This window comes from Carettochelys insculpta, chromosome 1 (assembly GCF_033958435.1).
Source record: "Carettochelys insculpta isolate YL-2023 chromosome 1, ASM3395843v1, whole genome shotgun sequence".
Classification (NCBI taxonomy): Eukaryota; Metazoa; Chordata; order Testudines; family Carettochelyidae; genus Carettochelys; species Carettochelys insculpta.
Genome location: NC_134137.1, coordinates 128,263,210 through 128,285,941, shown reverse-complemented (window position 1 = coordinate 128,285,941; position 22,732 = coordinate 128,263,210). Strand labels below are relative to the sequence as shown.

Here is a 22,732-nt window from a genome sequence, read left to right as displayed (position 1 = left end):
CTTTTCCTAGAGATGAACTTGCCAGCAGCCTTAGGGTTACCATATAAAAACAGGACACCCTTAAGGTGGAGTGTATCAGTATTTACCAACTCACATGGTATTAACGTACAGTAAACCCTTCATATTAAGGAGACTGACTTAGTGGACTTTGGAAACAACAGACATGTTGTTCCTGAAGTCTGCTGGGGGCCATAAAATCCTAAATCCTTCCCCCCCAAAAAAGGCTTGTGGGGGGGGGGAATCTATTGCTGCCACAGACTGCACCTTAGTGGGTGGAGTGTGCAGCTGCTCCAGTGGCAGTGGCAGCTCCTGCAGGCCACAAGGTGGCCTCTCCAGCAGCATGCAGCAAGTGCCTCCAGATGTGGCGAGGCAGCTGCAGCAGTGTGTGGTGAGGTGCCATTAGCCACGCGCAGCGGGTACCTCCAGCTGCATGCAGCAGGACAGCTGCAGCCACGCAGTGGGGCACCTTCATCCCTATGGCAGTAGGGTCCCAGACACGTGGTAGGATATGAGCCAGGGTGGGGTCCAGGGGCTCCTCTAGTGGCAGCTTTGGTGAGTGGCAGGGGTTTGTGTTTTTTTGTTTTTATTTCACTTTGTGGTTGGGGAGGGTGTTTTTGGGGTGGATCTGAGAGAGCAGGAGTCAGGAAACCCTTGCATTTAACAGACTCCCCCCATTAGTCTGTTAAATGGAGGGTTTACTACATATATATATTATAGCACAAATACAACAAAATTTTGGAGTACAGACTAACACAGCTACCTCTCTGTTACTATTCAACGTTAATATGGTGTGAGTTGGTAGATATTGATACAGATTCACTACCTCTCAGGGGTGTCCTCTTTTTTGAAAGGTCAAATATGTTAACTCAAAGCTGCCTCTACCCTTAGCCCTTCTGGGAACGGGGTGAGGGCCTGGGTCTGTGGCAGGCAGAGACAGACTGACTGTGAAGGGAAGATCTAACTAGTTCTCCATGTTGTCTCTATTGCCTTCCAAACGAGGAAACTAGGCTCCTAGGCTAGCTAGGCTGTTTAAAAGTCAAAGGAGGTTTTAAGAGTGACTGACAGCTTAAGATTGCCACCTCCGGCAGACTGAAAGCCCTGAGAAACCCAGAGAGGCTATGTTTGCAATTCTCTAGCACAGTGTTTCTTAAATGATGCTCTGCAGATCACTGGTGTTCTGCGAACAACTCCCAGGCGCCCTGCCGGTGTCTGTCACTTTTTTTGATAAATCAGGATACCCTGTTCCTGCTTCATTGCTCTGGTTCCTGATCAAGTTACTTCCGGTTGGTTTTCCTGTATATGCTGCTTTGTTTTTGTCTGACAATTTGTGGAAGAAAATGTCCATAGGCGTTCTCCATGAAAACCACCCCTTGGTGTTCCCTGGGCTCACAGAGTTTAAGAGCCGCTGCTCTAGCAGAAGCCACCTCCTCAGCCGCCAGACGGGCCGGGAGCTCCCCCCCACCGCCTCGGAGCCCCAACCTCTCCCTCACTTCCACTAGTGCCAGAGAGATGCCAGCTCCGCCCCCTGCTGGATCCCCGCCCCGGGCGCACAAGGGGGACGCGGGTTGGCCTTACAAGGCTGCTCCGGAAGCCGCCGCGCCGCGCAGCGCAGCCTCCAGTTCCCGCTGCTCGCGGGCCCCAAGCGCAGCGGGAGGACATCGCCCGGCTCGGCCCCGGCCCCCCTGCAGCTTTGGGGACAAAATGCAGGTGAGACGCGGGAGACGGGCGGCGTCCGCACTCCCCACCCGGGGGGAAGGGCTCGCAAAGGCCCCGCGCCGGGGGCCCGATCCAGCGGGGCGGGCAGCGTCCCGGCCCCGGCTGCAGCATGGCCCCTGCCAGGCCTGGTGCGCGGCTCGGGGCTGCCAGGCCGGGCGGGGGCGGCCCTGGCGCCGGCGCTCGGGTTACAGCGCTGCGTGGGGCAGCCGCCGTGCAGGGCGACAGGCCTCCGCCGCGGCCCCCTCCCGCCTGCCCCGGGCGCGTCTCGCCCTGCTGTCAGCGGGGCGGAGCTGCAGCTGGCGGGAGCCGGGGAACGTAGCCTCAGTCCCTGGGGCTCGCCGCACCCCGGGAGAAGAGGGTGGCGGCTCCCGGCTTGGCGCGTTCCCCATCAGCGATGGCCCCAGTAAAGCGGGGGGGGGGCACTTTCCCTCCCTGCAGGTAGCAGGGCCCCGCCCCCAGCCCGGCAAGTGTCACCCGCACCGGGGGGACGGCGGGTGTGTCGCTACGGGGCCGGGGGCTGAATGCCTTTTGGGGCGGGTAAGGGGATAAGCCTGTAGCGCAGGGGTCGGCCAGCTTGCCCAGGTGGTGAGCGAAGTGTGTGGAGGCCCAGTGGTTGTTGGGAGCCGGGGCTGGGGCTCAGAGAGGGGCGGTCTAAGCCCTCTCCCTGCAGGTGCTGTGCCCTAGCTGGATGTCCTTGGGCACGATAGTGACGCACGTGGCGTGGATGGCGCACAGGTTGGTGTCCTCAAAGAGCCCCACTTAGGCCTCCTGCCACGCCACGACGGCTGAACTCTGGAAGCGCAGATCTGTCTTGGAATCCTGGGCGATCTCCCACACCAGGCGCTGGAAGGGCAGCTTGCGGACCAGCAGCTCTGTGGACTTTTGATAGTGACTGATTTCCCACAGGGCCACAGTCCCGGGGCCATAGCGATGGGGTTTCTTCTGCCCACAGGTAGCAGGGGCGCTTTTCCGGGAAGCTTTAATAGCAAGCTGCTTCCAAGGCGCTTTGCGGGCTGTCTGCTTTGTACAAGCCATCTTCACTGGAGGTCACAAAAAAAGCACCCAGTGCCTGGGGAGATACACACACATCCCCTAGAACTGGAGGAGACCTTGAAAGGTCATCAGGTCTAGTCCCCTGCCATCTCGGCAGGACCAAGCACAATTCTTGACAGGTTGTTTTGGTCCTTTGTTACCTATTTGCCACAGACCCCTAAATGACTCCCTCAAGGATTGAACTCATAATCCTGGGTTTACTAGGCCAGTGCTCAAACCACTGATACTACTTCATCAGTAGCAGCCCTACTTACAACCACTTCATTAATAAATGCATTAAAAGAAAGCGCGTTGGTGTTTCCTTCTTTAAATCTTCATCCGGGTTTTTTAAATCTCTAAACAGGTGTGGGATTTTAATGCAGGTTAAACCTTTCCTAGCCTGGATACAGTCTGGGTCCAGCAACATCCCTTGGGTGGCAAAGTAAGACGACACACCCCAGCGCCCCCAGGCTGCCCCCCATCTCTCCATGGGGGGGGGTAGGGGGACATGAGACATCCCTGAGCCCACATGTGCATGTGGCAGACACAAGACACTCCTGTCCCTCAAACTCCAGGGGGCAGGACTGGAATGAAAGGGCAGCGCAGGCCCAGAGCCCAGGTGCAGAGCCAGCCCCTGGTGCTTCTTGGGCCAGCCCCCAACATGCCAGTGACCCTCTTTGCCCCCCATCCCTTCTCTTACTTCCTTACTGTTTGCAAACTGGACTGAGTCTGCAAGTACAGGTTGAAACTCTCATGTCTGGCAAAATCCCTTGTCAGGCAGGATAATAGATGTAGCTGGACCAGAGGGCTCCAGCTCTGCACGGCACAGTGGAGCCCTGCTGGTGGCAGGGTGCCCCAGGGCAGCTGCAGTGGGGGCAGGGAGTGCTGGCCAGCTGAGGCTAGAGGCATGGAGCCTGGGCTGGCTGGCAGCCAGGGCCGGGGCCAGTGGGAGCCTGAGCTGATGGCCACAGCTGGTGGGCACCCTGCAGCAGCTTTGCAAACCCCCCCCCCCCCCCCCCCGCCCCAACATCCGCAGAACCTGCCCTCCCATCAGGCACCCTCACCAGACTCTGTCCTTCCTGGCAACAGTCCCACAGCTGTACCCCTCAGCCCAACTTCCCTGCACTGCTCCATGTGGCTTGAGCAGGAATCTAGCATAGCCGCACAGGCACTTTGCCTGCCCCTTTACCAGCCCGTGGGTGGGACTTGCCCATCCCACTCTGCCCCCCTCCCACTGCAAGGGGGAGGAGAGGTGGGGCTGAGCTCTGTCCCTGTGCCATTCAAAAGCGGCTTGTGTGTTGGGGATTGCCCACCATGATGTACAATATAAATACTTTATTAACTGGTGCAGAAACATGAATACACCTACATAAAAACCGTCGTGTGTTTCAATATTTTTAGTGAGTTGGATGAGTCTGAGACACAGCTACTGATCGTGCTGTGTCCCCCCTTATGAAATTTTATGGACCCCCCGAAGGAGCTGCCTCCCCACTTTGTGCACCCCTGCAACAAAGAATATTCCCGCGCTCACCTTGTCTCACTGCTGTTCTGGACAACATCAACTCCAGGTGTCAAAGCACATGGGTGGCTCGATAAAAAGCGTGACAGATCTCAACATGAGGGTTGGGGTAAATATGTCCATATAAAAACAAGATTCAAATATTGGGATGGGCGCTATAAAACTGAGGCATCTGGTCTCCCCAAAATCACACCTGCCAGAATCAGGGCTGAAGTGGAGAGTCACAGGGTACAGTTCTACCAGACCCTAGCCCCTACAGCCCCCCGAGCTCTTGTAACACCTAAAGTGTATGGGAGAGGGTGTGACTTCTTAAAGGGGAGGTACCACGGTCTCAAATGTCTGCAAGCAGGCCTGAGCACAGTTACATTTGTTACAAGAGAAAAATCCCAAAGTTCCCTCAAAACAAAGCCTAAAGGTATTACTTACCAGTGGGTTTACTCCAGACAGCCCTATGATACTTGTCTGGTCTGGCTATGGTCTGAAGAAGTGGGTCTGTCCCACGAAAGCTCACCTAATAAACTCTTTTGCTAGTCTTTAAAGTGCTACTTGACTGCTTTTTGTTTTGATAGTGTATAGACTAGCACGGCTTCCTCTCTGTTACTATGATACTTGTAACCAAATAGGAATAAGGGGATTTCAAAGTGTGCAGGGTCCTTTTGAAAAGAACCCCATGTAGATGAGCCGCACGCAATTGAAAACGGCACTTTCAAAGTACTGTGGTTTACATTATGCTAATGAGGTGCTGCATATTCATTGCAGCGCCTCATTAGCATCCCCCTTTTGAAGGGGGGTGGCTAGTGTAGACATAGCCTGAGTGTTTTAAAATAAGGTGGGGAATGGCCACCAGTACTACAATTTTGTTGGCCAATTTCTGTCTTCAGTGGCTCTTGTGTGCCTACAGAGTTTGACCTGCAATAGGGAATTACAGTGCTGTTGAGCTGTGGGTAAAAATGATAACTTTGTAAGATGGGCTGTATGTCACCTGTGAAGTTTACAGCAGTAAATCTCGCATTAGTCACCCAAGTAATCTATACAGATATTGAAGTGGTGGGAAACATGCAAGTATCTAATTGACTCCCTGTACAGTAGGGTCTCAACGTTTGCGAGGGTTCTGTGTTAGGAACACTCACAAATGTTGAATTTCACAAATATGGCAGCCCCAGACTGCTAGTGCTACTGCCCGGAGCCCTAGGGAAGCAGCCACTCTGGCCTCTCACGAATAATTGAATTTGCAAACCATAGGATCGTGAATATTGAGACTCTACTGTGTTGACAAAGTAAGGAAGCATTAGCCCCATTTTATAGACTGGAACTAAGGAACAAGGAGTCTATGCCAGAGCCACTAATTGAACCTATGTGTCAGAGGTCAGCAACTCCTGGCACAGGTGCCAAGAATGGCATGTGACCTGATTTTCATTGGCACATGAGGCAGGAGCTCAGCCCTGCCCTTTCTCCCCCACGCAGCAGGGAGCTTGTTCAAAGCCATGCCGCCTGTGGATTAACAAAAGACTGGCTAATACTACCAACCACCACCTAAAAAGTAAAGCTCTTCATCTTCATTTATTTATTAATGAAGCTGTTGTAAGTAGGACTCTAGTGATTTTAAAAAGTTATCCCTGTCACTCAAACCATACATAGAGGTCAAAAGATCAAATTTTGGCACTCTGCCTCAGAAAGGCTGCTGACCTCTGGTATATGTTCTTAATCCCAGTTTCTTGACTTAATTAAACCCTGCTCTTTTAGGCCCATGTGGGGAGCAGACTTCTATGAATCTCAAAGAAAACTGAAGTCAACTTCTTTGACTCTTACGATTTTATTATGCTTCCAGGATGTGCAGTATGTCTTATGTGTCTGACCTCCATTCAGTTTTTCTTTGTCTTATCATGAAAGGGTTATAAAATCCCTTCGTGGTTGCTCGTGGCTGTATGTATGTATTCAAAACAGTATTTTTTTTTACAATTTACTTTGATATCTTTTTGTTCAGATAATCAAAAAAAAAAAAAGCCTGTTAGGCATTACCTCTAAGTGTTGTCTATAAACAGTTACACTTTGCAAGAACACATAAGTACTTAACTGCTTCTGTTTTGTTGAAATCCCAAGTCTAATATATACTGGACCTTAATTAGATCTCATCTGTCCATGCATTTTACGTATTCATATAAAACCCTGTTTTGGATCTGGATGCTTATGTAGATTTAGCTAAACTTGATTCTGTAGTGAATTGCATTGAGCACAAACCACAAGCATATTTTCGAAAAATGGTGCAATTTTAACAAAATTAGTTTTAAAATCTGTTTTAAGTTAAATTGGTGCAACTTCCTTGGGTTGAAAAAGCCAATGTGGCTGGAGTGAATGCGGTGGGAGGGGGGGCACTGCCATTTTCACAGTTGGCAAAAAAAACCCAAACACCTTTTCTATGGGGATTTTTTTCCCCCCCATAGCTAACTGTGCCCAGGGAGGTCACCTGTGACCTCTGTCATCTTTTATTAAACAAAAGTAAATGCTGGATGCAGCTGGACGTACTGTTGTGCTTCCTCTTCCCCTGCCTTCTTGATGATCCAGATCTTCTCTCCTTTCCATGCCCCAAGTAAGGGAGAGACAAATTTTGCTTCAGCCTTCTCCTTTTCTGTGAACCTGCAGAAGCTGTCCTGTAGGGTTCTGAGGTAGGATGGAATGAGCAGGAGCGAGGTAACAGTTTCTTTACGTGGTGTTATTCCCTGTTCAAGCCAGAACGGAAATCCCATCAGCAGGAGAATCTGTGTGTGTTCTTTTGTTCATACACTGAAACCATTATTTCAACTGTGGAAGGGTTAGAAGTGTTCCTTCAGTTTAAAGTGCCCTTCCTCCATCTTGTTCTGTTCCAGGACCCCAATGCAGATACAGAGTGGAATGACATTTTGCGTAAGAAGGGCATCCTCCCCTCCAAAGAAAAGCTACAAGAGCAAAATGAGGTGGTGGAGGAGCAGGAGCAGCAGATCCTTCAGCAGAAATCTGTTGGTGAGTGATCAGGAAATACTAGGTGGCAGAAAGCTAAATCTTGAGCCGCTTCTGTATTAGCATGTCCAGTCACTTTAAAATGTCCAAATGAGAAACACCCATTTTTTCATATAACTTAGGCATAAGAAGTGTAGGACCGTATGACACCTTTTGCTTGTAATTATGGATCATTCTACAGCATTTTTAAAATTTTTAATAGATTTTTAAATGTTCACAGTTCCAGGAAACTGCTGGAGGGGTTCGGAAGGTATCATGTCAGACAATTATTTTGTAATGGAATTTCTCTGTGTATCATCATGCAAGTTTAGGCTTTATGAACTGTTAAAAATAAATTGTGATAATTGCATGTCAAAATATACAAATTAAGCATCCTTAAATCAATAAGTCATTCATTCATGTTTTTGCTATTCATCTAGTAGTCTGTTTGCAACAAGTGTAAATCACTGGATTTTTTATGTTAGTAAGTTTTCAAGCAGTATTTTTCTTTGATTATCTTTAGAATTGGATTTATTAATCTATGGGGGAAAAAGTCTTTGTGTGCTCACGTATGGTTATGACACTAAGCTCCCCTGAATTTGCCTCCTACACACTGTTCTAATGCTCCTCTTATAAAATATGTCTTGTGAGGTATCATTTGAAAACTTTGAGGCCAGGAGGGAGCTATTATGATCATCTAGTCTGACCTGCTGCATATTGCAGGCCAGAGGACCTTGCTTAGCCTCTCCTTTAATGAACCTGTAACCTCTGTTTTGTTTCTTGCATTGGTTCAAGAGGTAGATGATGTTGCAGTTCAGTTTTTGTTTCTTTTTCATCCTGTTGTGGAGTTGTCATTTCAAATGATAAAATATGGTATCTTCCGTTACTGTATGTAGTATAGTTGTACCCATGTCAGCCCCAGAACATTAAAGAAACAAGGAAGCTGAGGGTAATACTTTTTTACTGGACCAATTCATGTCAGTGAGGGTGGGGTGGGAAAAGGAAGCTTTCTAGACCCACCCAGAGCTGTTCAGGTCTGGAAAAGCTACTCTGAGCAGGTGGAACAGATTGTTTAAGTAGTTAGCGCTTATTTTAAGGGGCCATTCAAGGTAGAGTCTGTAGTCATGGGACAAAAAGGAGGGAATAGGGGATTACATATTGTTTTAGGAAGTGTCTCTGTTCACTCTTTGATTTTTTTTTTTTTTTTTTAATATAACTTTGCTAGACACTAATTTCATCTCACAGGCTTAAATACACACACACACACACACAACTGGAAGGGACCTTGGGAGGTCATCGAGTCCAGTCCCCTGCCTTCGTGGCAGGACCAAGTAGCTTTTGAAAGTGTTGTGCATATTTTCCTTTTGGGTGGTGGGCTGATAGGTCTCATATAGAGCCATTGCCTTGTGGAAGTGCCACCTGCTGATGATAGGGTGGTTGTCTTTTATCACTTTCCTATGTGAGAGCATCGTGGTGATCTACTTTCATTTGCATAGTTGCTGTTGGGGATATTTAGTGCAGGGGATGAGGTACGCTGCCTGGTGTGAAGGGTATGTGTAGGATTCCTACGTCTTGAACGGTGTGCTTTGGAGAGTGAGGCTCATTGTAGCAATGGAGGTACATCTGCAGGCTTGGTATCTGTTCAGGCAGGGTTTGGTGCTGCTTTGAGCTGGTGTGTGGGGAGCTTACTTCTGGTCATGAGCTTGGAGGGGTTAGGGGGGTTGTTTGGAGGCCAGAAAAGGAGGTTCAGGAAAGATTGGTCCAGGTGCGGTCTCCAGGGAGTATGGGTTGTAATTGTTTGATGATAGGCTGTATGGATTCCAGTGTGGGGTGGGAGCTGACCACTAAGGGAATGCGATTGGAGTGCAGGTTTTGTTTCTGTAGGGAAGCAGAGTCTCACAGGTATTTTCCGTGACCCATTCCATGATACAGTCTGTTTCTCTGGACTTATGACTTTGCTTATTCCTTTGCCAAAGAAACAGATATAGTTGTCTGAAATGAGCTTTGTCTTGGCAGTAGTTACGCAAAATGGTCAGATCACCCTGGAATAGAGGCAAGGGAAAAGGGCTGATGATGGTGTGAGGCTGGTGACTGTAATCCTGAATTTCATGACTTGTACATGTTGTTGGGACCTTAATCTTAGTTCAGTATGTGTTTGTGCACTAGGATCACAGGATAATCAGCACAAACGGCTCTTTGGAAGGGAAATATCTTACTTTGGTAACTTTATGATCAAACTCAAGTGTTTGCAGATACATCCCAGATATTTACAATACACATGAACCTCTAATGCAGCGACCCCAGGAAACAGGGTTTGGTGGATTAAAGATTTTGCCAGGCTGGAGGGGTGTGGAGTGGTGGTGGTGTAAGGGGGATGTGGGTGGGGCAATCTGTGTTCTCTGATGCTCCCAGGCACAGCCCCCCCCGCCCCCCCCCCCACCGCTACAGTGGGGAAAGGCCTCCAGCAGAGCGTGTCGCTGCACTGCCACTCCCCCAGGTGGATGGGAAGGGGAGCTGCAGTGCGTGGAGCCACTTCATCCTCCCCCTGCCAGGTCCGTACCATGGGTGTTCAGTACGCTATAGTAAATCTGGGGAGGGAAGTGCTCGTAAAGCTCTGAGCATTACTCTGTCAGTTCAAAGTGCCCAATGTGAGGGTTTCTGAACTCACCTCTGCAACCATTTTAAGTTGTCTTATTGCATTATCTTGTTCAATAACTGAGAAAAACGGCAGCAAATAACATGCATTTTTCTCAAGAGGCACCATGCCAGAGGTGGGGTTATAAACTTGCACAGGTTAATCTTCTTTGGAATATTGCTAATCCTCTATTTTCCCCACCTCCAGTGAAAACATATGAGGACATGACTTTGGAGGAGCTAGAAGAAAATGAAGATGATTTTAATGAGGAAGATGAGCGAGCTGTTGAAATGTACAGGTGAGAGCCAATATACGAAACTGTCTAAATGAAAGTATGTTGGCTACCTCCGTACACGGTAATGCAATGCAGTTGGATTTCCATGTTCCTAAAAAGAAGGGAGGAAGGATGTACTTAATAGGAGCTAAAACTGGGAGATGGAAGACTATGCTTTGTACACTGGTCTGAAAAACTGCATAGTATCCTTAATAAGCCATTTGAGTCTACATCTTGGATTGCCTACTTAGCATTCAGCTTTTCTTAGGTACCTTCGATCCATCACCCAAGTTGAAATCAAAGGGTGCAAAACCCCTCTGCAAATCAGGTCTTGGGTTTAGCACCTAACTTATTGGAAACTTCTACAAGTTTTTGCCTTTGTAAAACAGGCAGCGAGATTAAGGGTCTAAATCTCTACCATATTTTTCCTTAAACAGTCATTTATAAATAACTGTATAGTGTGGGCGTAAAAAACCTGTCATTCTGACTGGTATTATTTTATTAATGACTGTTCAAGGTACAGGATAGTGGAGAACTTAGTAAGTATTTTTTTAACTATTTACCTCTGTCTCAGGAACGAAATATATTTGCTGCGCAGAGTCTGAAGTTGACTATTGTGACTTTATTCCACTATGAAACAAACTAACTGGTTTTAGACTGCTCTTATAGTTAAATGCAAAACTATGTAAATTCTCTTTCACTACCATGGTACTTAGAGACATTTATAATTCATCTCCTCAGTCCAGGATTCAAAATCTGTAACTATGATTGTCTAATCATTGCTCTGTTAAGTAAGTGCATATGTTTTCAAGCCTGCTCAGCTTATGTTCTCCCATCTTTTTCCTCCTTGTTGTGTAGACAGCAAAGAATAGCAGAATGGAAAGCAACTCAAATAAAGAACAAATTTGGGGAAGTTCTGGAGATTTCAGGACAGGATTATGTTCAAGAAGTTACCAAAACTGGCAAGGGCATATGGGTGATCTTGCATCTTTACAAGCAAGGGTAAGTAAGCTGTTTTCAAACACAGCGTTTTCAGAAAGTATTAAGTATCGGAGGGGTAGCCGTGTTAGTCTGGATCTGTAACAGCAACGAAGGGTCCTGTGGCACCTTATAGATTAACAGAAAAGTTTTGAGCATGAGCTTTCGTGAGCACAGACTCACTTCATCAGATGCTGGTGTTGGAAATCTGCAGGGCCAGGTATAAATAAGCCAGAGCAAGGGTGGGGATAACAAGGTTAGCTCAGTCAGCAAGGGTGAGGCTTACTACCAGCAGTTGATCTGGAGGTGTGAACACCAAGGGAGGGGAAGCTGCTTTTGTATTTAGCCAGCCATTCGCAGTCTTTGTTTAAGCCTGAGCTGAGGGCGTCGAATTTGCAGATGAATTGTAGCTCAGAACTCTCTCTTTGAAGTCTGGTCCTGCAATTTCTTTGCTGTAGGATAGCTACTTTTAAGTCTGCTACTGTGTGGCCTGGGAGATTGAAGTGCTCTCCTGTGGGTTTTTGTATATTGCCATTTCTGATGTCTGATTTGTGTGCGTTTATTCTTTTACGTAGAGACTGACTAGTTTGTCCGATGTATATAGCAGAGGGGCATTGCTGGCACATGATGGCATAAATTATATTGGTAGATGTGCAGCTGAATGAACCCACGATGGTGTGGCTGATCTGGTTAGGTCCTGTAATGGTGTTGCTGGTGTAGATATGTGGGCAGAGCTGGCAATAAGGTTTGTTGCATGGATGGGGTCCCTGAGTTAGAGTGACTGTGGTGCAGTGTATAGTTGCTGGTTAGGATTTGCTTCAGGTTGGCAGGTTGTCTGTGGGCAAGGACTGGTCTGCCTCCCAAGGCCTGTGAAAGTGGGGGATCGTTGTCCAGGATGGGTTGTAAATCCCTGATGATGCGCTGTAGAGGTTTTAGCTGAGGACTGTAGGTGATGGCTAGTGGTGTTCTGTTGGATTCGCTCTTGGGCTTGCCCTGTAGTAAGAGGGTTCATGGCACACGTCCAAAGAGAAATTTCTGAGCTACAATTCATCTGCAAATTCGATGCCCTCAGCTCTGGCTTAAACAAAGACTGTGAATGGCTGGCTAAATACAGAAGCAGCTTCCCCTCCCTTGGTGTTCACACCTCCAGATCAACTACTGGTAGTAAGCCTCACCCTTGCTGACTGAGCTAACCTTGTTATCCCCACTCTTGCTCTGGTTTATTTATACCTGGCCCTGCAGATTTCTAAGACCAGCATCTGATGAAGTGAGTCTGTGCTCACGAAAGCTCATGCTCAAAACTTTTCTGTTAGTCTATAAGGTGCCACAGGACCCTTCGTTGCTGTTACAGAAAGTATTAGTGAACAATACAAATGCCTTTAGACAGGAACATAACTGTGTTTTGGATGTTATAGGATTAATTCCAGGCTTCTGTGAGTAAAAATTAAGGAAAACCACACTCCTCCTACTTATTGCTTTCAATCAAAATGTACTGAAATCTAACTAAAGAGCTTCTGGGGGGCAGACTTAATCCTTTTATTTAGAAAAGTACTTGAGGCTCTGTCCTCAAGATCACCAACTTCCTTCACTACCCAGTTGAATTATATGTGTGACCCACCTTCTTTTGCTCCACAGAATTTGTGTGAGTAAAGTACTCAATCCCGCTGACATTACAAAATATCTGTTCAAGGAAGCCTAAGTAATTGTCACTACTTTGCAAATAAATCTGTTTTAGAGATAATTCTAAAATCATGCTTGTGTTTACTCTCTTTAGTGTAATTTAAATCTGTCAGCTCTACACAGCGCACAACATTTTACTTCATCTTCTTAACAATGCAAATACAAGTTTGATTCTTTTATTTAAAAAGTTGTTTTCCTTCAGCTTGCATCTCTTTTTTTTTAGCATGGGCTAGTCACAGAAATGGCATCTTGCAGGTTAATTTGTCCTGTAATAGAATGGGAAATCTTAGTTGAACTACTGTAACAAGTTAGTCTAACGGGCCTAACCTTACATGTACATTGGGGTGGTGGCAGAGTAGTAACATTTATTAATTGTTTTATAAATTTGTATTTCCATAAATGCTGTTCAGTAGGTTGGTATTTCTAACTTTCCTTTTGGGGAAGGGACTACTTCCTTTCTGTTTCCCTTTTCTGGAAGGGACTACTATTGATATTCTGCTTCTTAGCTCTTATTTTATCTGCTTTCTTTTAACAGAATTCCCCTCTGTACCTTAATAAATCAACATTTAAGTGGACTTGCCAGGAAGTTTCCAGACGTCAAATTTATCAAAGCCATTTCTACAACCTGCATACCCAACTACCCTGACAGGAACCTGCCCACAATTTTTACGTACTTTGAAGGTGATATCAAGGCCCAATTCGTCGGACCTCTGGTGTTTGGTGGCATGAATCTGACAAGAGATGGTAAGTGGCTGCTTCTGGTGCCTTGGAAAGGCCAAGCAGAATGTTTGCAACCAGTTTAATTAACCTTCCTTATGTTACGCTTACCCTGACCCTCAGAGTGCAGAGGCTGGGAACTGCAGACAGGACAAAAAATGTGTAATATACAGGTCACGTAATTATTTACATTTCTCATATACATGTTCCGATTCAACAGTGTGTTTAAAAATTTCTCTCATTTCATCCCTCCACAGTTGTTTGTACCTGAATCCCCTGAGCGTCTCTGCGTGCTTTATAACCTGTGCTGCTTGATTGTGTGTGTTGTCAGAGTTCTTCTCTCATGCCTTCCTGACCCACAGGCATTCTGTTGCTAAGTCACTATGCCTCTGCCTCCCAAGAAGCAGCATTTTCTCTAGCACCACTGCGCCTGGGAACTTGAAGATGCAGTGCCTGCCCATACTCTGCCATCCTCCATTTTCCTTGCCCCACTGCATCTCTGGCAGTAACTGGGGTCTCTCTCACCTCTCTGAAGCAGAGGCTGCATCTGGGCTCTGAGAGGAAATGTTATAGTCTTATGTGGTTCTAGAGGGAGACTGGGGTACCTACATGAGGTACACTGTGGGCGTGCTACTCTCTCTGGGGGCCAGGACTCAGGTTAGCCCTGCTGCAAATAATCTGGGCACAGGCCACCAATGTTGCTGAACCTTTTAACATACTTGATGTAAATGTTTGGTAAGCATGTTACATGCTCTGTACACCAGGTCTGACAAGGCATTTCAGCACGTTTTAGTGTTCTGTTCCAGCAAAGGTTGCTCTTTAAGCTTGTCTGCAAAAGCATTTCTTTCATAGCAGAAGAATGGATCAAAATTCTTCTGAAATGCTGCATGAAGACAAAGGATGTCAGCTGTAAAATGACAGCTCCACATCATTCTGCATTTGGAAACTAGTTGAAAGACTTTTCCCTGATTGAATAGGGAATTTTATTGTCATTAAAACAATATTCTTTAAATTTCCCAATGGTTCTGTCCCATAACTGAAAATGAATTTGAGGGTGCCCTGGAAGTATACTACCAATAAACAGCCTTTCAAGTACTGTACTGACTATAACACTTAGCTATTTTGTAGCAGCATGCAGATAGACTTTCACCAATCCAAGCTGTTTTTTTTAACTAAAACCCATTGACTTTTCAGATTCTCTGTGTAGTTCTGTACAGAGAGTGTTTCTGGCTTTCCACTGCAATTTCACTTTTGAGAGTGCAGCTTTTGGAACAACTAAATTTAAATGTAGAGCTTGACTAATTATATATCAAAGAGAGAAATAATTAAAGGTTCTGTTATTAAAAGTTCTCCATTTCAAAGCACGTAAGAACAGCCATACTGGGTCAGTATCCTGCCTTCTGACAAGGGCCAGTGCCAGGTGCTTCAGAGGGAAAAAGCAGAACAGATCGATTTATCACGGGATCCATCCCCTGTCTTCCAGTCCCAGCTTCTGGCAGTCAGAGGCTTAGAGACCCCCAAAGAGTGCATCCCTTCATTGAAAGTAATTGTCATTTACAGTAACTGATTTTCAGGTTTCTGGAGAGAAGTGTTATCCCACCTCAGGTTAGTCATCCTATAAGCTTCACCTCTGGCCGTTGCACTCTTTGACTTTTTTCTTTTGGTCTATGAAACTGGGTGATTTATCTATGATTGAGGAGAATGTGAGATTATATTCATTTCCTTTTTGTCTAACAGTTACATTTTTAATGATTGGCCTGACAGCAGGGCTAGGAGAGAGGTTTCTGCTGAACGTGTGGGATTGCCTTTCTTCCACTTTGCGGAAGTAATCCAGTTGGAGTCTATAAAATAAAAGGCCTGCTGTCTGGAGGGAGAGCTCTCTCTCCTAAAGGAACTAATCATCGCAAGGGATGCGGGAAGTGATTGAATTGTATTTTTAAAGTTTCCCTGTAAAACTAACTCATTCAGATGTGTAAATGGAATTGTAATTTTGTTCCCTTTGGATAATTAATCTATTGTTTGTCTCTTTCTACCATCCAGTCTTTATATAATTCAAGAACCTGCCCTCCTCTAGCAGCATTTTTTACAGCTAGAGGGTACCACTAAGCATTCCATGTCATACATGCATTGTCTTCTGAATTTTAATATGCCAGTGCAGGGTTTGTAAAATGTCTGTCACAAATAGTAAAGGTTTTATATACTACAGAAAAGAGATGGCTGAGCCTGAAAGAGCCACACTCTGCTCCTGCAGCCTCATGGGGCATTCTTCTCTTAATTCCCTGCAGAACTGGAGTGGAAGATTTCAGAATCGGGTGCCATCAAGACAGACCTAGAGGAAAATCCCAGGAAACAGATCCATGACCAGCTGTTATCTGCAGCCAGGAGCTCTGCTCCAGCAAGGAGGGACAGCGACTCTGAAGATGATTAATTCCTATACCCTCATTGACACAGAACATTTTCAGCCAAAGCTCATATCCAATATACTGGACAAAATCCACCTGTGATACCTTAATCTTTCTCCTGCCATCATTGAATTATGGCAGAATAGTTTTTCAAGATTGAAATTTCTAGCAAAACTGTGACCTTATTTATCTGTTACTGCCTTCTTTAAAACCTGGAACAATTTGCAAGACCTTTATAAATGGAGAGACAGTAAAACTTACCCCACATTTTGAAAAACAGACATGAGTGATCACTTTTTCCTCTTGTTTTGGTAAATCTGTGCAACATACAGAGGCTTACAAGTTTCAGTACTAAATAACATGGTTCATCATGTACTGATTTTAAGTAACTTATATTCGTGTAAATAAATTCTACATGTCCAAGTTACAATTCACCGTTTATTGCAACACTATACTGTAGTTAGGGGTTGAGCCCTTTTGCTAGCCTGTTGTTTATCAAGACCTATGCTCTGAGCACTGAGGGAGGCAGGCTTGCCCCAAGGACAGTCTCTGACATTGGATACACTTGGGAGACTTCTCAGGTGACTAAGACTATAACTTTATCAAATTAGTGCTGCTATCAGACTGGCGACTCTTTCGCAAAGGAAGTGATGTAAAGAGTCACCTTATATGTGAAAGTAAAAACTTGGCCTTCCAGCATTTGCTACAAATACTACTTGTCAAAATAGTAAGCCCTTGGAGGAGAAAAGAACAAGTTAAAATGCCATCCTAATTATAGACATTTTGAAATTTAAGAAAGCTGCGTGCCTGTGTCAGATTGGGCTTGCTGTCCACCTACACTTCTCTTTTGTCTGCATGTGTATGCTAATAAACTGCACATCGCCATGCTACCACAGTCACCCAAAGACCTTTTGAGACGCCAGTGATGGAGTCTTTGGGAGCATAGCACAGAACTTTGCATTTAATAAGTATAAGCTGTTTAGTTTTGTGTTACATCGCTTTTGGAAGATTTCATCTTGGCTTCTTTATCCTTCTTTATTCTTGACCCCTCTGTTTGAATCAGCAGAACATAAATAAAGAGCTGCTATTTTAAATCAATTACAGATTAGATTGTGAGACCTTGGAGCAGGCACGGTCTTCCTGTGGGGTTGAACAGTGTTTAACTCAAAGGGACTCTGGGCTTGTCTACACTTGCCCCCATCTTCAAAGGGGGCATGTTAGTCAGGGCAGCACGAGATTACTAATGAAGGGCTGTGGTGAATATGCAACACATCGTTAGGCTGAATATACAGGGCTGATTACACAGAGCTGAAATTTTGAGGAGTAAAGGCACTTTGAAGTGCCCATGCCTACACGCATGCCGGTACTTTGAAGTCTGATGCTTCGAAGTTGCCCCAGGGGAGAATTAACCTAATGAAGTGCTGCGTGTTCACCGTGGCACTTCATTAGTAATTTACCATCGTCCTGATCACCATGCCCCCTTTGAAGTTGAGGGCAAATGTAGACCCAACCTCTTTTCCTTTGGTGCTCTGGCAATACAAATAGTGAACAAAAGATAACAAAGTTTTCTTAGCCTCAATATTACCTTACAGTGAGTACCTGTCCTATTTTGGAGTGTGGTCCCATTCTGGTGTTATGAAAGCTTGATTTAGAAGTGTCTGATATGCTTACTCCATACCTGTTTAAAATTTCAGCATGATCTGTTTTGACTCAATTAAGTGATCTGATTTGGATATAAAAACCTGGTTATATATTTAGCAAATAAATTTGTTTGTCTGTGCAAACAAAGTTCTGTTAACACGCACACTGGAGTACTTATCCTGGTATTGGACTCCTTCATCCAGGTCTGTGTACTTGACTGTTTTATCTTTGCATATGTGGTACAATTCTTCTTACACTCCTACTACAGCACAGATGTGATCTATTCAGTGGGAAGAAAGTCTTCCAGTACATATTGAAGAGGCCTTAGTACATAAGTATAAATATTAATTGTGCATCATATTTGAAAGTGGGGTGAAGGGGGGTTTATAAATGTCAAGCTGAAGTACAGCAAAAGCCCTTTTATCTGGCTTTTCGATGGGCAAGCTCAATAAACCATCATTTCTGATCTGCAGAGAACGTCTGTTTTATAAGTGGTTGGGGCAGGGCTGGCAGGGGAGAGGAGTGTGGGTGGGGTTGTCGAGTGTACTCTGGGATGGAGTTTGGGTCTGGGAGGGGATTTGGGGTGGGGTTCAGGGTGCTAGGGCAGCTAGAGTTTGGGCACTCACCTCCTTAGTTGTATATTAAGCAAACAAATTTCTGTATCTTTAATTCACCAACTTTTTTCTGCTCCTCCAATACAGCAAACCCCGAGGTACGCACAGGGTTAATGCAACTGCTGCTCCTGTCAGGGACGGAGGCCGAGAGTCAGGCTGCCGTCCCTGACAGGAGCGGGGAAACAGCTCCTGTCAGGGCAGCAGCCTGACTCTTGGCTGCGGCTCCTGACAGGAGCAGTTTCCCAGACCTGGGAGCGGCAGGGAGCTGGGAATCAGGTGGTAGCCTGACTCTTGGCTCCTCTCCACTTGCCGAGCTGGGAAACTGACCAGGGTAGCAGCCCTGGTCAGTTTTCTGGCTCCCAGGAGTAGAGGGGAGCTGGGAACCAGGCTGCCCCTGGTTCCTGGTTCCTTTCCACTGGCTGCTGCCCTGGTCAGTTTCCTGGCTCTGCTAGGGGAAGGAAGCTGGGAGTCAGGTTGCTGCCTGGTTCCCAGGTCCCCGGGGCTTGCAGGACCCGGGAAACTGACCAGCCATGAGTTGGTCAGTTTCCTGGGTCCTTCAAGCAGCCAGGAGGTGGGAACCAGACTGCCCCCTGGGTTCCAGCTCCCAACCAGTCTGGGAGCCAGGAAACAGGCTGGTCAGTTTCCTGGCTCCTGCAAACAGAGGGGAACCTGGTTCCTGTCTCCACCTGACTTGCATGAAAATGTGGGTTACCCAGGAGTAACTTGAGCATTTACTGTATGCCTGATAAAAGGTTTTTTACTGTAATAAAATAGCAGTGTACACAATACTCCCTGTAGACCAGGGGTTTGGAAAATTTTTGTGGTTGAGAGCCACTGACCCACAGAAAAATCAGTTGGAGGCCACACAAAAGTGAAAAGAATAAGAAAAAAAATCTCCCTCTGACCAGGACAGCAGCCTTGGTCAGTTTCCTCACTGCAAGCCTCCAACCAGAGCACCAAAACAAACCCTTCACTGACCTGGCCCCCGTCTGACAACTCATGGCAGTGGGGCTCCCCTCATGTTCCAGCCGCATGGCAAGTCACCAAGGCTGGGAGATTTGCCTCAGGGCTGGATCAGTGTAAGCTAGGGGCTGGATCTGGTCTGCATGTTCGCCACCATGGCTATCCAATGTGTATCTTATATTCAACTTATATTCAGTTCTCCTTTTTTCCCTCCATCCCACATAGTTAAGAAAGTAGACCCAGAAATTAAACATTTTTAGTTACTGCCTCAGCCATGCACAAACTGCTTAAACCTGCTTGTGGCTTTTAAACTGAACACGAGTTTAAAGGAAATATCACTTTCACCACTGAAGATGAATTTTTGAGAGCTTGCAAGTTTGTCTCTTTCGCTAACTGAAGCTAGTCCAATACAAAATATTACCCCACTTCTCTTGTTTCTTTAAACTAAACAGTTATTCATATCTAAGTTCAGCCCAGCTGTAGGAGATACAACTTTTCACATAATAGAGAAGTGTATTTGGTAATTCTTTAATCATTGCACCCACAAAATATGCCTTGTGTGGTTTAATGAGTGTATGAAATCATTGATGTTATGCAGTAAAAAACACACTTGTTCCATGCGACCAGACTGTTCAGTGGTGCAATCCTGAATAGAATAGGTCAAGAGTGCAAAAGAAAGTTTGAATCTCACCAACTGTTAAAGGGTGGTGTAGACATACTCAGAACTGGCAGCAAGGAACAGCTCTGCTCCAAGTCTGGGTCTGACAAGGGCTGCAATCTCCTTTCACTTGTGCATCCAAATATGCAATAAACAGGTGTGTTTGTCCCTGGCTTGAGAGGGACCTCTCTAGTTCTTAAAGATACATCTGTAAGTAGTGCCGAGCTCAGCAAAGGCTTGCTGGGATTTTCCATGCAAGAAGGAAGGAGGCCAAGGGTCCTCATACAGAGCTCACCTGTGGTCTTCAGTTCCTATGAAGAGAAGCTGGGAGGGCCTGGAGCTGGTACTGTGGAGCACCGTCTCTGTCTTCCTCCTTTCTTAATGCCACAGAGTGCCAGTTTCCACACTACCCATAAGTGTGTTCTGTGTCACTGATATTTATGATTTACTCTAACCCACGTAATTTCAGTGTTATCAGCTTGGGGGCTGGGGAGCAGTTACTTCACAGTTTATTAGAAGTCACTGAAATACAGAATAGTGGTGCATGGAGAAGTTAGATGAAAAGATGGGTTTGTACTTTTTCCATGAGCTGCTAAATTTATTGCTGCTTTGGGAGTTAAAGGATGACATTTTGAAGGGGGGGCAGATGTGAGAATAAAATATGATGGGCTGCTCTGTCGTGGAGTTGAGGCCTGGACAGAGTGCAACTTTGTCTACACATGCCCCTTCCTTTTGAAAGGGGCATGTTAATGAGCGGGCTCAAAAGATGCTAATGAGGGATTGCAATGAATATTCAGCACCTCATTAGCATAATGGCGGCTGCCGTGATTCGAAAGTACGGCTTTTCGAATCGTGCGCTGCCCATGGAGACGGGACCTTCCAAAAGGAACCCCCCCCACAGTTTTCAAAAGCCCTTCTTTTGATCACCAGATAGGAAGAAGGGCTTTTGAAAACTGGGGAGGGTCCTTTCGGAAGGTCCTGTCTCCACGGGCGGCATGCGATTCGAAAAGCCGCACTTTCGAATTGCCGTGGCCGCCATTATGCTAATGAGGCGCTGCATATTCATTGCAGCACCTCATTAGCATCTTTCAAACCTGCTCATTAACATGCCCCTTTCAAAAGGAGGGGGCACGTGTAGACCCAGCCTGTGCTTCTTGGCATAGAGATAAATACGAGATTATAAGTATCTCTTGCACTAGTTCCCTTTCTAGCCAATCATTGTCCAGCTCGGCGTCTTAGCAGAAATTGAATCTCTGTAGGATGTGAATAATGTGGATGTAGGATGTAGCTCAGTTAATCTATCAGCTGTGGTGGATCAGCAATCCCATCACCTCTCCTCTTTAAACAGAATTTTTAGAGCATCATGGGAGAAGTTAGATGAACAAATCTGGGTAACTATCCTGATAGTTATGGTGAGTAATTACTTCATGCGCTGCTGTGGAAATCTAACTGATCAGATACAAAGGCACTTCCATCAGATGAAGAGATTTTAACTGTAGTTTTCAGCAAGATGATGGGGAAAAAAACCACAGGACAACTTTTAACTCCAAAGTCTGTTTGCTTACATAGATATAATTTGTCATGAATAAATGCATCTATTTACTAAACGAATTGAAGGTTTATAAAAAGTACCTTTATTTGCATGCCTGGTAACTGAAGTCATCTTTCCCTGCTACAGGCATAACCTAGTTAGCTGGAGAGAATGCTTTTCCTTGCTGCTTATCCCTGTTCTGAATGACCCCTATGTCTGATTCTCCATTACACATACATCAATGTAGAATGGATGTAAAACTCTGTAAAACCAGAATAGGGCCATTTTACACTCATTTGCACTGGAGTAAATGACAGCATAGGATTCAGAGCAATGGCCCCAGTCCACCAAGCCCTTATGCATGTGAGTAACCTAATTTTAACTGGTATTGGATTGTTTAGCAGTGTGATTACAACGGTATCTGAGTTTTTTTTAAAATTTCAATTAATTTTGAGTTAATCACATGAACTGTGACTAATTAACAGCCCTAATTTTATTCCATCACTTGCAATGTTAAAATCAAGATCGGATGTTTCCAGTTCAAACAGGAATTAATTCATGGAAGATATTTGTTCTGTGTTATTGTTACCTACCAGCTCTGTGTTTGGGGGAACCAGAGCATGACCACCTGTCAGCCCTGTGCTCTTGGGAAGCCAGAAAGTGGCACTCATGGAAAATAAATCCCCTTCTCCCAGGCCTTTGCTTGAATTAAAGACAAAACACGGAGACTGCCGGGGTGGACACGCCTAAATCCCTCCAACAAGGGTGACTGGATTAAGGAAACACCCCCAGCCTCATCTGCATTGAAGATAGAACAGAAAGGCATCTCCACTAGCATAATGAATGGAGAACAGCTCTTCCAAAGCAGGAATCCCACTGAACTATGGGATACGGAAAGCAGAGAAGCACTGCCTGATGGGAAAACTCTGCTCCAGATACTGATGAACCCAGGCCTGCTCACACCCGAATTAGTCATTACCAGACCAGTTCTAGTAATGGATCCCATTGGCCGTGTCTACACTAGCCCCAAACTTCGAAATGGCCATATAAATGGCCATTTCAAAGTTTTCTAACGAAGTGCTGAAATACATATTCAGTGCCTCATTAGCATGCAGGCGGCCACGCCACTTCAAAATTGACACGGCTCGGCTCCGCACGGCTCATCCCGACGGGGCTCCTTTTCGAAAGGACCCCGCCTACTTCGAAGTCCCCTTATTCCCATCTGCTCATAAGAATAAGGGGACTTCGAAGTAGCCGGGGTCCTTTCGAAAAGGAGCCCCGTCGGGACGAGCCGCGCGGCGGCGAGCCACATCAATTTCGAAGTGCCGCAGCCGCCCTCATGCTAATGAGGCACTGAATATGTATTTCAGCACTTCATTAGTAAACTTTGAAATATGGC

The 22,732-nt window shown here is 45.9% G+C and overlaps 1 protein-coding gene and 1 pseudogene across 1 annotated transcript; one reads left to right on the top strand and one right to left on the bottom strand.

Annotated features, from left to right (window-relative positions):
- Nucleotides 1–1,565: 1,565 nt before the first annotated feature.
- On the top strand, nt 1,566–18,044 carry PDCL3 (phosducin like 3). The gene is made up of 6 exons (XM_074991607.1): nt 1,566–1,707; nt 7,132–7,264; nt 10,083–10,173; nt 11,008–11,151; nt 13,343–13,551; nt 15,810–18,044. The coding sequence occupies exons 1-6, from the start codon at nt 1,702–1,704 to the stop codon at nt 15,950–15,952; spliced, it is 726 nt and encodes a 241-aa protein (XP_074847708.1). The 5' UTR covers nt 1,566–1,701; the 3' UTR covers nt 15,953–18,044.
- LOC142001628 (histone H3-like) lies at nt 2,219–3,012 on the bottom strand (annotated as a pseudogene).
- Nucleotides 18,045–22,732: the final 4,688 nt, after the last annotated feature.

What these genes read in the sequence shown, in the direction of transcription:
- PDCL3 (XM_074991607.1), top strand. An exon ending in CCTTCAGCAGAAATCTGTTG is followed by an intron (nt 7,265 to 10,082) that starts GTGAGTGATCAG and finishes CCCCACCTCCAG; the next exon opens with TGAAAACATATGAGGACATG. An exon ending in TTGCATCTTTACAAGCAAGG is followed by an intron (nt 11,152 to 13,342) that starts GTAAGTAAGCTG and finishes TTCTTTTAACAG; the next exon opens with AATTCCCCTCTGTACCTTAA.